General features: G+C 33.4%; 1 protein-coding gene across 1 annotated transcript in view; it reads right to left on the bottom strand.

Annotated features, from left to right (window-relative positions):
* Positions 1–55: 55 nt before the first annotated feature.
* LOC129216449 (nephrin-like) overlaps positions 56–14782 on the bottom strand; it is a 28861-nt gene continuing 14134 nt past the window's right edge. The window contains exon 5 of the mRNA XM_054850663.1: positions 56–340. Within this exon, the coding sequence (XP_054706638.1) occupies positions 56–340 (285 nt within the window). The remainder of the gene's footprint in view (positions 341–14782) is intronic.

The raw sequence follows: 14782 nt of genomic DNA, 5'->3' as shown, positions 1-14782 counted from the left end.
GTTTCGGTTGATACATAGTTGATAATGTCCGCCATCCAAAAATTCGCAAAGAATTTCAACCGGGTGAAGAATGATGCAGCAATATTTTAGTCCCCGGATTTTCAGTGAATGGGAAGCGTGGTGGAGGGGGAGCCAAATCTTGGCTGTCTAATCTGATCCTGTCTCTTACGTCATTTAGTGATGTATCTTCCACCGTTTCACTATCAGAGAGCGATCCAGAAGACGATGAATCTGAATATTCATTATCTGAACGTTCGTCCGAATCCATTTCTTCAAAAGGAATGCAGCAGAGTTGTTTGCTCAAATCAGCAGAGTGGAATATTATGAGCAGTGTATTCCACTAATAAAGTGCAATTAAGAAGACCTTAGTCTTGAAAAAGACTTTTTTTTTTGAAAAAATATCGAAACGTATCTCAGAAAAAAAGGGAGAAAAAAAAACTTAGTTAACCGTGATAATCAGTGAATGAAATGGAATCTTGCCTCCTCTAATAAATGCATAGTTTGTTATCAGTGAATGTTTCTACAATGCATGACAAAAGTAGATGCATACTACCTAATCCATCAATAGTAATTTATCAGCACTCAAGTTGTAAGCCTAAACCACATGCGCATTTTCTGTTGAACTGATCACAATGCCCCGTTTCCTGTCAGTTTCTTTCCTTTATTCTGGTGCATTTAAAAGAATCACAAGGACCTGCTCTGTCACTTAGATTTTTTGAGAGCGAACACCTTTTGCCAAGCATCCATTTCATTGCAGCAGAAGCATTCATTTAAATTTGAAATGGTCTAACTAAAGTATTGAATGAAGAAATCCTATATGTAGAAAGAAGGCATGCTTGGAAGAAACCATACCTTTGAAAACAAAATCAAACAATAATCCCTTATCTGTCATTAAACCGATGTTTGATTATAAAGTACTAAAATGTTCATACGCATTATTCGATCTCTGGTTTTGATTATCAAAAATATTCATAAAAGTGAGCATTGCAAAAAATACACTTAAAGAAATATACATACGAAAAATGGCTTTAAAATAAAATGAAAATACTTATTAAGCAATAATTTTAATCTTAGCATTATTTATTACTTAAGTATTCATAATTATATTTGAATATGAACGATAAAAGATTTTGAAATAATATTTCAATAACAATTTTAAAATGTTCGACTTAGATGAAAAATGACAAAAAAAAAAAAAAAAACCTTAAAAAAATGAAGCAATAATTTAACTTTCTGAAATTGAAATAAATTAATTACATGTAATAAAAAAATAGCTTGGATTTAAAGAAAAAGAACATACCCTAAACGAATGGAAGACTCAAAACTTCAAAATGTACTCAAAAAAAAAACGGATCCAAAAATAAAAAATATCTATATAAGTGAGGTCATTGAAAAAAGAAAAAAAAATCAACAGTAATTTTGCGTTTGACCTATGTTCTTCTTAGCCCATATGGTTTGTTATCCAAAAGCTTTGGAACACACACAAAAGCGTTCTTCAACACATTTTTCTGATTATTTTGAAGATACTAGTGAAGTGTATGGAATAAAGTTAAAAGAGTACCGATATTAGGATAAGAGCATCATCCAGGACAGACAGGGAGTATAAAAAGACGTTTCTGATCTTTTCAAAGAGACTATTAGACAAAAGATTACTCAAAACAGTCAAACATTGGAAGCTTTCCTGGGTGGAACAAAAAAAAACTTGATTTATTAAAAATAACTATTGAATATTATTCTTTTATCAAGTGTTTGAGGTATTTTAGAGAAGTTAGTCATCAAATGTTTTTCATTTAAGCCAATTTAAGTCTAATTAAAGATATTAAAGTTAAAAAAAAGTCACTTATATCGTATAAATAAACCTAATGGACAGAAATTAAAGTCATACTTGTTCTCAATACATAAATATATGTACGATCAGCTCAATAAAATGTTGCATAAAAATATGCGTTCCCGTATCTCATTATTTAGGAGATATACATTCTAATTTAGAAGAAAAAACGAACTATCCTTATGCTTTCAAATAAGATTCATATTTTTTCCCCTTTTTTGTTGAACTAATAGGTTGTAAGTTGCAACTAGGCAGGAAACTACATTCCACAGATTCTCTTTTGTACTAGTTTGATGAGCAGATGTGCTGTCGCTCAGTGTCACGCGTCCCTAATGAAGCAGAAGGGACTCCCCACCCACTGCGGATTACGAGGGGGGTAAAATTCGTTTGAGAAAAGACTGACTCTTTATGGGTCCACATGGTATTTCGGTGGTGACACAAATCAGAAGTTCTAGAAAAACATGGCCGCCGCTTGGAAGGCCGCGGGATTGACTTGATTCTTCTAAAAATTATTATGTCAAATAGAAAAAGTTATGCCTTTTTGGAAGGACTGTTTTTATTACTTGAATTAATAGTGTTCTTAAATTCCGTACAGCAATTGTAAAGCACTACAAAGTCAGATCCAAAATAGCAATTATCGTTTGGTAAGAAAAAGTGTGCCGCTCGTATGGGATGGTAAAGGATTTTTGCTCTAAAAATAAAGCGCCTGATGGAAACACGTGCTGTGACTCCAAGGGCGGATACAGACTACCATTTAGGGGGGGGGGGGGGTCATGCTGAAGAATGCCCCCTCCCGTGAACGAACTTACGGGTTTTGGTACTAAAATTTTCTGAAACTGCTGGGGGGGGGGGGGGTCAATGTAAAGCACCACATCGGCCAGGAATAAGGCACTTAGTAGAGCAAAATCGTTGCTAATTTCAAAAGCAATGTAAAGATACAATCTTTTAAGTATTTTTTTTTAAACATCTCATGAGTTGAAAAGATGACTGAAATCGTATACATTTTATTTCATCAAGTACTTGAGCACAATGTGGATGGATAATATTGTCGACGGTTTAGGGGGAGTCATGACCCTCATAAACCTCCTCTTTCATCCGTCACTGTGTGGCTCCATTGCAATTGATTTTACTAAAATTAAATAATTGTGGACAGTTAGAAAAAGATCCGTATTAAGTTTATCACCTTCTGAAATAGATTTTTTTTACTAATGCTGGCTCAAGAACTGCAAGTTCCGGAAAAAACGATGCCTCTTGGAAGTGTGTTTTGCTGTATCCAATTTAACTTGCATTGAAAATTTCCCTTGTTGCTTCATCAACAATGGTCATTTTAAAAGTTAATTTGATTCACTACAGCAAGGGGTGAAAACTGCTCGATTTCACCATTTCAGCAAGTCGTAGTCTCAGTAAAAGTGCGTGTGGTTTAACTTCTAATTTTACCTCTCACTTTAAAGACATGAAAAAACTTAAGACATGAAAGCAGCTCATGTTCAAAAACATGACAGATTAACTTCACTGCACTGCTATACGAGTCAAACTGTGTTTCTTATTACTTACTGTCGCCCTTTTTGAAGTCGTGCCGAATATATAAATATCATATTTTTCATTGCTTTCTTCTTTGGAGTTCACTTTTTGTAGCTTAAAAGCTTTGAGTGCACTACTAAAGCTTACAGAAGTGCTCCAACATTGCATTTAGGCTACTCCAGCTGGTTTTGTAATATGTGAAACACTTTCTCGATTTTTTTCTAAAGCGTAATTTACTGGATTATTTTAGTGATGATTTTCGAAAATGCTTGTAAGTTTTGCGCATTTTCTCAATTGCTGAACGTATGAAAACTGAAACCTCGAATGAGACTATCAATTTATTCACTGAAAAATATTTTCTATTTTTATTGTGTTTAAATGGTAAAGCCATCTTTGGTCATAAAAGACATAGTTTTTCTTGCTCTTCTTGCAGATATACGAGGAAGAAGATTCAAACTTGATATGATGCTTGTGAAAATAGTCGTTTTATGAGCGGCAAAAGCTGGAAAATGTTTAAATGGAAAAAAAGTTGCGGAATTGGGAATCCCGCGGGATTGAGAGAAAAATCTCGCGGGATCAATCCCGATGAAATATCCTGCGGGATCCCGCGGGATTTGGGATCTGGATTTCGGAATTGGAAACCCTATTCTATACAGAATCATTTCTCCGTCTAAAAACATACAATGTCGTGATAAAAACCTTATAAACGAAGGTTTAAATATAAAATATAATTTATTAAAGACTTGATAGGTAAATAACTGAAAATCAGAAAAACTACTTTATTCTAATAAAATAGTTAAATTTTCACTGAAAATGAGAACGGAGCATTAAATCCACTTCTTGGGTTAATTATTGAGCGTACTAATAACCTTTACTCATATAAAGAAAATGAATGAGTTAATGTCTCACATTAAAGTAAGTGTTTTGCATACACAGTAGGGTGGTCCTTATTTATATGGGAAAATTTCTTTTTCGGAATTCAACAAGTGACGCCCCCTAGTTTTGGGACACTATAATAAAAAGTAACGTGTGCAAAATTTGAACTCGATCGGTCAATAATAACACGTGCCCCTAGGCCGTTGAACTTTAACACTTTTGATAATTTTCTCACAAATCTTCCGAGTTTTTACTTCAGACCCAGCACATCGTTTCTCCTAGGTTTGCAAAATATTTTTACAGTGAGGTAGCACTAAAATTAACCTTTTTAATTACTTTATATCATCGAAAGAGTTTACGTTGAATAAGAATGTAATAATGCTTTAGAAATTTTCCTAAATCGTACGCTTTGCTCAATGTATCTCGATAGTGTGTATTTTTTTCCCCGATAGTCTTGGACGGTCTGTAAAACAAATTTCTTTGTGACTCATATTTGGTAAATTAGTTGTGAAATTCTTCGATTAATTGTGCTCCTCTCTTAGTTGTATCATTCACAATTTTCAGTGTTTTAACAATCTCTCTTCCCTTTAAATAGCTTAAACATTTTGCCGTAAATCAGGATCAAATAGGAAAAAATCTTATAGTATTTGCAACTTATCAAACAATTTTATTGACTCGTAATTGATTCTATACAGAGGAAGATCTTTACTAAGAAAGTATTCTAAATCATCTACTGTTATCTGAAATTTGTTGAACAGTCATCAGCCACGTCTTCCTTATCACAAGCATTTTTTGGACTGTCTTTTCCTATCTTCAAAGTTAATTCCTTCATCCAATATGGACAAAACTAGTAGTTTATCCCCTAAATACCATAAGTGATTTATGAATTTTCTAATCACTGCTTCTGCTGCATGTTTGTCGTCATTTTTTACGCTGCTAGTTTTTTAGACATATTATATTATTCAAAGGAGCCTCGATTGGGTTGCTGCGAAAAACCATATATTCATACAGCATTTAATTGTAAAACAGCTTAGTAAAAAAGCACTGAAGGGCTTTCTTTTCATGTAAGGTCAATTTAAATTGTTTCCTAAATATAAAAATTTTCAAACAAAAGTTCCTTTTGCCACCCATGTGGCTCAGGGATAAGCTCCAGGTTGCCGAAAACATACCCCTGTAGGAGGAAATTCACCGGGAAATATTATTACAAGTTATGAGAATTCTCTGTAATTTTTTTCAATTCCGCTTTTTACGAACAATAATATGTCATCCACTTCGTCTTTTAGAATTTAAGTGGTATGTGTACTTGATTGAATTGTTATAGGTTCTGAATGATGGAGATCTTTCCACAAAATTTTGAAGTGCCTAAAAAATTGAATATCTGATCTAGAACTAAGAAAGGCAAGAACTTTTTTAAGGACACACTCTGCAGTACGATTTTAAGTGCATGATGATGGCAATCCAAATGTAATATATCACCGTTAAGTTTTTGCTCTAAAAAATTGCATGCACAATTTATACGGTTGGTATTGCAAGTCGTTGTATCAAACACTACAGCTAGAACAGCTAGCAATAAAGAGCTATCATCTAAGATATCATATACAACTGAAGAAATAACTAAGGAATTCCGAGTAGCTGTTTAATATTAGGACCTGAAGCTATCACGTTCGTTCTTTTCCAGTTACCTCAGGATGTAGCTTTGTATCCTAGTGAATAACTACAAAATCTAAATTTGAATTCATGAAATTTAATTTTACCTTTCGAAGATATTCTTTTGTTCTCTTAAGGAATGTACGATTGATCACTAGATCATTTGGATTTAAATTTACTGCATCTACATAGGCTGTAAATAAATGAACATCTTTATCCCTAATATGGCATTTGTCTAACAGTGATGAAAGGCGAGCAGATATCAATAGTTGTCAACCTTTTTTGCATTGTGGTAGACCAGCTGTAGAAAACAAAAGTTCAACAGGTTAGGATAGATACCAATTTCGGTTTTTAAATCTAGTGAATCTCAAGAATTTGATGATAATAAAGGACTATTTACTGAAATAGAAGAAAATTAATTTAAAGTATTGATTTCTACATTGTTCCGATCTAGATATATATTTTTTTAAATTTAATTTTACCTATGGAAAATACAGTATATTTTTATGTTAGCAGTAATCGAGGATTTTTCGAAATTTATATTTTAAAAATTAAAAATTGCATAAGCATTTAGGTATGTTTATAACTAAAGAACAGCGAATTAAAATATAATTGCAATTACTTATAGTTATAGCATTGAAACCTTGCTACTCAATTTGACACACCTATTACATACGCAGGGAATTTTTGTAAATCAACATCCCCAAAGCCTGGAGGAGGCAATTTGTTGCTGTCAAAGATCGTTCATTAATGGCCTAGGTCATTCATTATTGGACTATAGAATCCCTTGTGTCTATCTTGATGGGAAGAAACGTTCCCCTGCCGCTTGGTTGGAACAAGAGCAGAAGAGCAGTACGCTTGACCCAAGGCCATAGGTGTACATTTTATTCTCTGTAACATGTTAAATTTTACAGAATGAAAGTGAGAGAATGGTCGATCTGGAAGTAGCAGCACCTATTGAGGTTCAAAATTACTTTAAATATCAAACGTTAGAATATTTTTACTTAAAAAATGAGAAAATCCGCAATTTTTTCTTCGAAACTCAAAAAAGGGGGTCCTAGGGGCACGGGTTAATGTTCATGGATTGACTTTAAATTTTGCACGGGTCATTTATTTGTACAATGGAACAAATTGTGGGGGCGTCGCGTAAAATATCTGCAACTTCAAAAATAAGGACCACCCTAATACACAGCTAACTATTTGTAGTGATTGAACTATAGATGATGTGTGCGTTGAAACGCCGCACATCATTTATAGTTTAACTTTGTAAAAAAAATATAATGTTGCCAACATATATTGAATAAATTCAAGTTACGAAAGCGTGACATATTCACGTTAAATTAGAATAACAAATTAAGTAGCTTACACTAAAACAGTTTTTAAAAACCTAACATAACATATTTAAAAGCAAGCTCTTTCTTATATATATTGTGAACTCATCCACGTTTAATAAATTTAGTTACTGATAAAATTTTTACTACGTTTTAATGAAATAAAAAGGGAGGAGTAAACGAAAAGCATTTATTTTCTGAAAAATTAAGAATCGGTGATAACGAACAGTGAACGTGAATGCGCTTTAAAAAAAGCTAATCATATTTTTTTCTACAACTTGATATTAACACTCATTAATATGGGCTCTTTAAATATACAAAATCAGGATGATAGTACATCTTAACAACTAAAACTAACTCTTTTAAGTGTAGGATATCAAGGTATAAAACTCCTTTGTTCTTGTAGTATGCTACTGAAAAAAGCTTCCCAGAAGTTTTCGTTTTTTATTTAATTTTTAGTAGACTATGCCTAACCCGGGAACATACACCGAGTTTGTGACGTGGAAGCACAAAGCGCCCACAATGAGCTACTAGACACCATTAAAGCAAAACAAAATTATTTCAACAATGTGGAAAAATTAAAAATATCTTTAAAGTATAGCCCGTTTTAATGATTTGATAAAAAAAAAGAAAAAAAAAAAGATAAATATCAATAATTTGAACATATTTTAAATATATAGCAACACTATAAGAAGGTTTTACTGCGGGTTTAAAGAAATTCTGCTTACATGAAGCGACACATTTTTCAAATAATGGGCTTTTAACAAGGAGTAAGATATCTTTGTGTTATTTAGCAAGTATAATAATTATTTTCATTTCCTTTTTTTGCTCTTATGACTGTTTGAATTAAATAGTGACATATGGGTAATGACTGTCTGAAAATATCTTGCTGTCACATTACTGTACAGAAATCAATTAAATTTTCCTTTAATATCAGAGAAAATCAGAATATTAAGAGTGTAATATAATAATATAAGTAACAAACTATAAACATCAAATTTTTCTAGACTCAATTGCTAAAGGTGGTCGGTCTTTTGAAATACAACTAATTACAAAAAGTACCTATTTTTTTTCTGTTTCGGAAATATATAATTTTACTTACTCCAAAAAAAAAAAAAAAATCCAAAAACCATTTTCTGGTTATAATCAGCAACAAAACGTAATATTTTACGCGTTGGAGAAATAATGTTTCAAAAATAGTTAAACGAACGTAAGAAAAGTTCATGATGGAAGTGAATATTCTTCAGGAAATATTTCAAAAAAGGAAAAAGAAGATTATGTACAGAAAAGTGATATTGGTAGTATATGTAATAAAACTCGTTGCCAAGGTTTCACAGCAAATTTTCTTCGTAACGTATCCAGATGAATGCAATGAAGTTCTCTGGAGGGTTGAGTTGTGGTTGATTATTCTTTCACGCAATTGTTTGAGTGTTATTTTTGTTCTCTATTGTATTGTGATATAAGGTTAGGAAAAGAAAAAAGGAAAACGCTTTTATTCTTCAAATCTCTCTTTTTTTAATTATTTTCAGTTAAAAGAAAAAAAAGATCAAAATTGAGAATTTTTTCCCTGGTCGCCAGTGGCGAGCAAAAGCAAATTTATGAGTCGCCAGTTTTTTTTTTTCTTTTCACCACTGTTTTTGCAAATCAAAATAAAATTAACTAAAATTTATCTTTAAAAGTTGCTTTGAAACATAAAAATGATCAATTTAAATAAAGGTTTCTGTAACTTATTAGTGGCATTAACGCTGATTGAATAAGCAAGCAGCAGGATATTATTTCATTTTTAAGAGAATGGTTTTCTAAGGAATCAAAATTTTTGATAGCACAAGAGAGGTCGGATAGAGCGACGACCGGATGACGAATGGTATTAATATTTCTAGATGATACTATTTTTCGAGACAGCGTGTGGCAACCACTAATCTTGATTTTTACAGCTTTACCCAATTCGATATGAAGTACCTAAAACAGAATTATTTTTAAACGTGAAAAAATATCACGAAATATTTGTTTAGTTGAACCATATCAATAAAATTCAAGCCATTACATTTTTACATATTCCTCGAAGAAAATTCTTTTACATATTCGACACATATTCATGCTATTTATATTGTGAAAGAAGTTTTGCAATGGCATATGAAAGCTGAGTAAAGTGTAATTCCTTTCATAGATGCTTCCACATTTTAACGAAATATATCTGCTGTAGTTTATCATGCATTATCTTTAACTGCTTAGTCTTTGGAATCAGTGACGTACCTCAATTTGCCGCCCTTTCGTTGTGAAATAGCAAAAACATAAAACTGTCAAAGGTTTTAAATCAAAACTAGAAATTTAATGGAAGGAAAAATAAGACTTAATTACTTTCTATATACTTTCAAAAGAAAAAAAGGGGGGGGGGATGAGGGCCCACATGTGGAGAAAATTTCTAAATTTAGTAAGGTTGTTAGAAAGGGGTTGTTGGACTTGCTCCCGATTTTTTTCAAAATTAGTCTCTTTTAGTGATTTTATGTTGACGTTAGGGGATCGATGGGCAACGAAAGGAAATTTTACGAAATTTTAAAATGTAGCTTAGGCTACTTAAGAAAACTCTTGGAAATCGGGAATGGTCGGATACTCAACGCGAAAATTTTAAGCTCTGAAATATGCAATTTTAGGCCATCTTTTGCAACGCAATTTCATGCTTATTTTGACGCAGTTGTAGGCGTTAGGAGAGAGAGGGGCGCTGAGGTTTCTTACTGAAATGTTTTTAAAATTGAAATCAATTTTAAGGGAATCTTTGGTGGTTTGGTTGAAAGGGGAAGGTTCGGGTTCTTTCTTTGGAAATTTTTCGGCACCGAAGTCTCAAAAACGCAATTCTAGGCTGTCTTTGGTGACGTTGAGGGGTTCTCTAATGGCATAAAAAATGTTGTGAAGCCAGGCGTTTTTCTCCTGAAAAATTTCCGTAGTTGACGTCAGAGTTTGGTCTTTGTTTCATAATGTTAGAACGAAGAGGGGGACAGAGGGAGGTTCCCTCTAAAAATCATTCTTAAAGCTGAGGTTCATTTTAGACTATTTGTCAGAAGGAAGGGTTAGCGAGCTCTCCTACTCATGCAAATTTTTAAGAAAGAAAAGTTTGGGATATCTTTGCGGGCGTTAGGAAAAGGGGTGAAGAGTTCTTCCCCCGAAATTTTTTTAAAAGTTTTCCAAACGCAGTTCTAATCTTTGGAGACGTTAGGTGAGAGGGCGATTAAGATATCTCTGTTAGAAAAATTCCAAAAATTAAAGTCTTAAAAAGTATTCTAGGCCATATTTGATCTTGTTAGAAGATCAAGGACAGTCAGGTTTCAAAAGCTATTTTCACAAATTTATATTGAAGTATCGAAGCTTTAAGAACGTAATTTTAAGCTAGATGTTGAGACTTTATAAGAGAGGGCGAGAGTTTTCTCCAGGAAAGTTTTCAGAGTTAAAGGCATAATTTTTTATTTTTTGGCTGTGTTTGCTACGTTAGAGGAAACGGCAGGGTTAGGGGCTCTGCCCAGAATTTTTTTTAAATCGAGGTCTAAAAACGTATTTTTGAACTATCTTTGTGATGTCAGAAAAAGGGATGAGATATTAAAGCGCTCTCACCCGCCTAAAAATATTTTCGCACTATTAGACTACAGAGTGGGAGTGGGAGAGGTTCCCAACCAAAATTATTTAAAACTGAATATTTTAAAACGCATTATATACTATGTTTGGATAAGTTGAGGGTCTAAACCAAATGTTGAAAAATGAAATTCGCTTACCTTTCATAAGGAATAGACTAACATGTGATCCAAAATTGTCGGATAGAATATCAATCTTCAAAAGTGAGAAAACGGGAATCACTTATACTTCATTTGAAGAAGAGAACTCTTTTAGAGTGGGAAATCAAAGCAAACTCTGACACATATATTGTGTGATGAGCAATAAAATGTTTCGTGTAATATTTTATACCTCCTCCTCTTTTTGTTACTCTTGTTACCATTTTCCGAAGTTAAAAAAGGGGGAAAGTTTTTGTTTCACGAGCAGACTTTCAAGAAACTCCCTCAAAACCCTGCATTAGATTTTTCTTATAAAAAAAATGGAAAAGTTCATTGTTTTCTTCTTTCTGAAGTAACCCCTACAGTCCAAATAACAATTTTTTTAAAAACTACTATACACATTTCATAATGCACTCAGAAGGACAAAATATCTTTTCTGGGTCAGAATGGAATATTTAAGTATTGCTTCAGTTTTCAATTATTCCAATAAAATGACACCACAAACAAAGAAAAGTGCGGCTGAAGTTAGGTAGAGAATTTTTTATTATTATCAAGCTTTCAATCATAAATTTGAGTGTTGAAACACGCATATTTTTCTGGGAAATTTTGGTTTGAAATGACTTGAGCCGCACTTTTCTTCGTTTGTGGTGTCACTTTCTTGGAATAGTTGAAAACTTCAGGAATAATTAACCTGTCCATTATGCCCCAGAAAAGTTATTTTGCCCTTTTGAGTTCTTCAAGAAGAGGTTTACTTTTTGCCTGCAGAAACAGATTGAAACCACAATTTCCTTATTTGAAAAATACATTTTTTTCCACATCAAAAGGGTCAATTTGCCGCCCCTAGAAAAGTGCCGCCCGGGGCGGACCGCCCCCCCCCCCCTTGGCTACGCCACTGTTTGGAATATGTCTCATTGGCTCAACGGTTACACCGTACTGATTGTAAGCTCGCTCGCAAATATTTAGTGCATGTTCGCTCGTTTCTTATTGGTGGCTGGATGTGTCGCTGACGGGATAAAATGTAGTTTTCACTCGAAAATGCACTTGTTGTGGTAAACAGTTTAGTAATTCCTTCCACAGTTTATATTGTACATAAATTGAACGTCACTGAAATCTCAACCATCTTAGGTGTTATATTTTAAACATTGTATCAAATGGACTTTTATGCCCTTAAAAGTATTGGTGACGAATTGGATAGTAACCAAATATTTTCAAGTTCTAGTAGAACTATAAGCTATATTCTCTTAACTTTTTGAACTGCGCTAACCTCGAACAAAAAGAAGGCCACGATTATGAAAAATGATGTGAGGACGATAAAGTAAAAGAGCAGATATATTTTTCATGCTGTTAACTAAAAGAAATAGCTGTCCAAATCTGTAGATTATTAGAACTCAATCTAAAATACACTACACTTCCGACTTAGAAAATATTTGTACCCAAGGTTCAATAAATAACGTAATGATGTTTTAATTGGAGCAATAATAAGCATCGAGATCTAGTCAAAAAGTCAAAAAAGCAACTATTTAATACGCCGAGTGATCTTGTACCCAAAATAAAATTTGTTCATTGAGTAGTAAATTTCGAAAATGGAGGAAATCGTAATTTTTAAATCAGGTTCGAACATTTTCTTTTACTTTTTGTAGCACAGGTAAATGAGATTCCAGAAAATGAATTCAGAACAAATGTATTGGAAGCTATTGTTTGAATAATAAATCACTCATTCATCTCGAAATTATCTCGGCGTTTGGATACTTAATGAGCTGTATCGGCCAGATAATTTGAACAGCAGCTTTTACATGTATGACGTTACAATCTACTGAAAAGCTGAATGATTCCGAAATCGTGGACAAGGTAAGGCTTTCACACAGCGTAGCTGTTGATGTATAGGTGAAAGCTGTTAAGTTGCGTTATTACACTATAATGCATTCGTTCCGTATAGAAGTTTTTATGGCATAAAAAAGCGTTATACATTAATATATTTTATGGTACAAATATATGGGGAGTCAGATTCATATATTTTATGAATACTCGTAGTTATGAAAGATTATAACGGCAGTTGAAAGGTAAGTAATTGTTTTGCTTTCAGGTTATCATAAGCTCTTTTAATTAACTTTACGATTGAAGTAAAGTAAGAAAAGATAACCAGACTACCAACACAAAAAAAAAAAAAAAAAATAGTTCTGATGATAGTAGCTATATAAAGGCGCATTTTCATGGCTTCTTGAGGAGCAATAAAATGTTTCCACGAAATGGAAAATATATTTATGTGGTAGATAGAGAACATAGAAAAAATTTAAGAAAGAAAAGAAGTCATAATTTCACGATCAACTATGAAATAGATTTTGCAAAGAGGTAAAAAATGAACTTACGTTCACGAAAATGTTTACAAAAAAGCAGCTTATATAATAAATTAACATACCACCTCTTGTAATCGAAGTACAATTGATGAAAGAAAACTTGCGTGATGTAACATCCATAGCATGGTTAATGACCGAATACGGCTTTTTTTCGAACTGCGATGATGCATAATCCAGTTTTTCATACTTTGGTTTTTCTTCATTTTTCAGTCACTTTATCTTCATAGTACGCATTTTTAAAGAATTTCTTCACTACACGCAAAGGGGAGAACTCTCCCCCCCCCCCCAAAAAAGAAGGGAAGGAGTGCATAAAATTGGGTTGACTGCAATGAAATACCATGTCAGTCGTCAGTTATATCCAGTGGCGTAGCCATGGGGAGGGATAGGGGAGTTAGAACCTCCCCCATGAGCCCCAAAAATTATATATATATGTGGTGATGTGTTATTTTATAAGACACTTTATTAAGAACTCGAACTCTTGTGAACTATGTTTTTATTATTCCTACGCGCGGAGTGAGATTGTGCGCGACGCGACCAGTTTTGGCGGATTGAAGAAGAAGAAATGATGGGAAGTGTGGTGGAAGACGTGTTGTTCTCGATGTTTTAATGTTTCTTGTTCTATGGTCCTGTCTTGTGCTGTCAATTATTAAATGTTTATTAGTGTACGATGTCGTCATTATGCTCTGTTGTGTGAAGAATACCCCTAGACCAGCCGAGATCCTTACAAATGGGGGCACGGCCTTTGATTCCGAAACCTCGCCCCTTTGAAAGTTTCAACGTGTAGCTGTTCCTTCAACTTTAAGCGGTGAGTGATTCTTTTCACAATTTTCAATTCCTTATTTCGAAAACATACAGACGTGGTGTGGAAAAAATGAAGTCCAAAAAGAGAGATCAAAAACCTAAAGGCGCTGCAACTGCTACAGTGCAAACTGAAACCGAATATCCTAACGAAAAGGAAACAAATAATAACAAATGTTGATAATCCAAACACCGCATTACCGTACGTTACATTTTCTGATTTCGAAACTCTAGTTAAACGTTTCAATGGCGACGCAATGTCTGACGTCAACATTTGGATAGATTCCGTTGAAGAAGCGATCCTACTTCTACATCTCAGTGATTTGCAAGCTTTGTTATTTTCTAAACGATTACTAGTAGGAAAAGCAAAACTTTTCATTGATAGCGAAATTTTGCCAACGTCTTGGCAGACATTAAAAAACTTATTGCTTGCGGAATTCTCCGACAGTCGTTGTCCGGCTGAGGTACACAAATTGCTTTCGAACAGAAAAATGCGTTATAATGAAAGTGTCGAAGAATATTTTTTTAAGATGCGTCAGATTGGTTCGACGGCTAATATTGATGATTCATCATTAATGCATTATATAATAAACGGAATAGATGATACGCCATTTAATAAAAGTGTTTTGTATAATTGCTTGAATATTCATGACTTTCGAAATAAGCTGA

The sequence above is a fragment of the Uloborus diversus genome, chromosome 2 (assembly GCF_026930045.1).
Source record: "Uloborus diversus isolate 005 chromosome 2, Udiv.v.3.1, whole genome shotgun sequence".
Classification (NCBI taxonomy): domain Eukaryota; kingdom Metazoa; phylum Arthropoda; class Arachnida; order Araneae; family Uloboridae; genus Uloborus; species Uloborus diversus.
The sequence above is the reverse complement of the archived record's forward strand: the minus strand, read 5'-3'. Positions and strand labels throughout refer to the sequence as shown.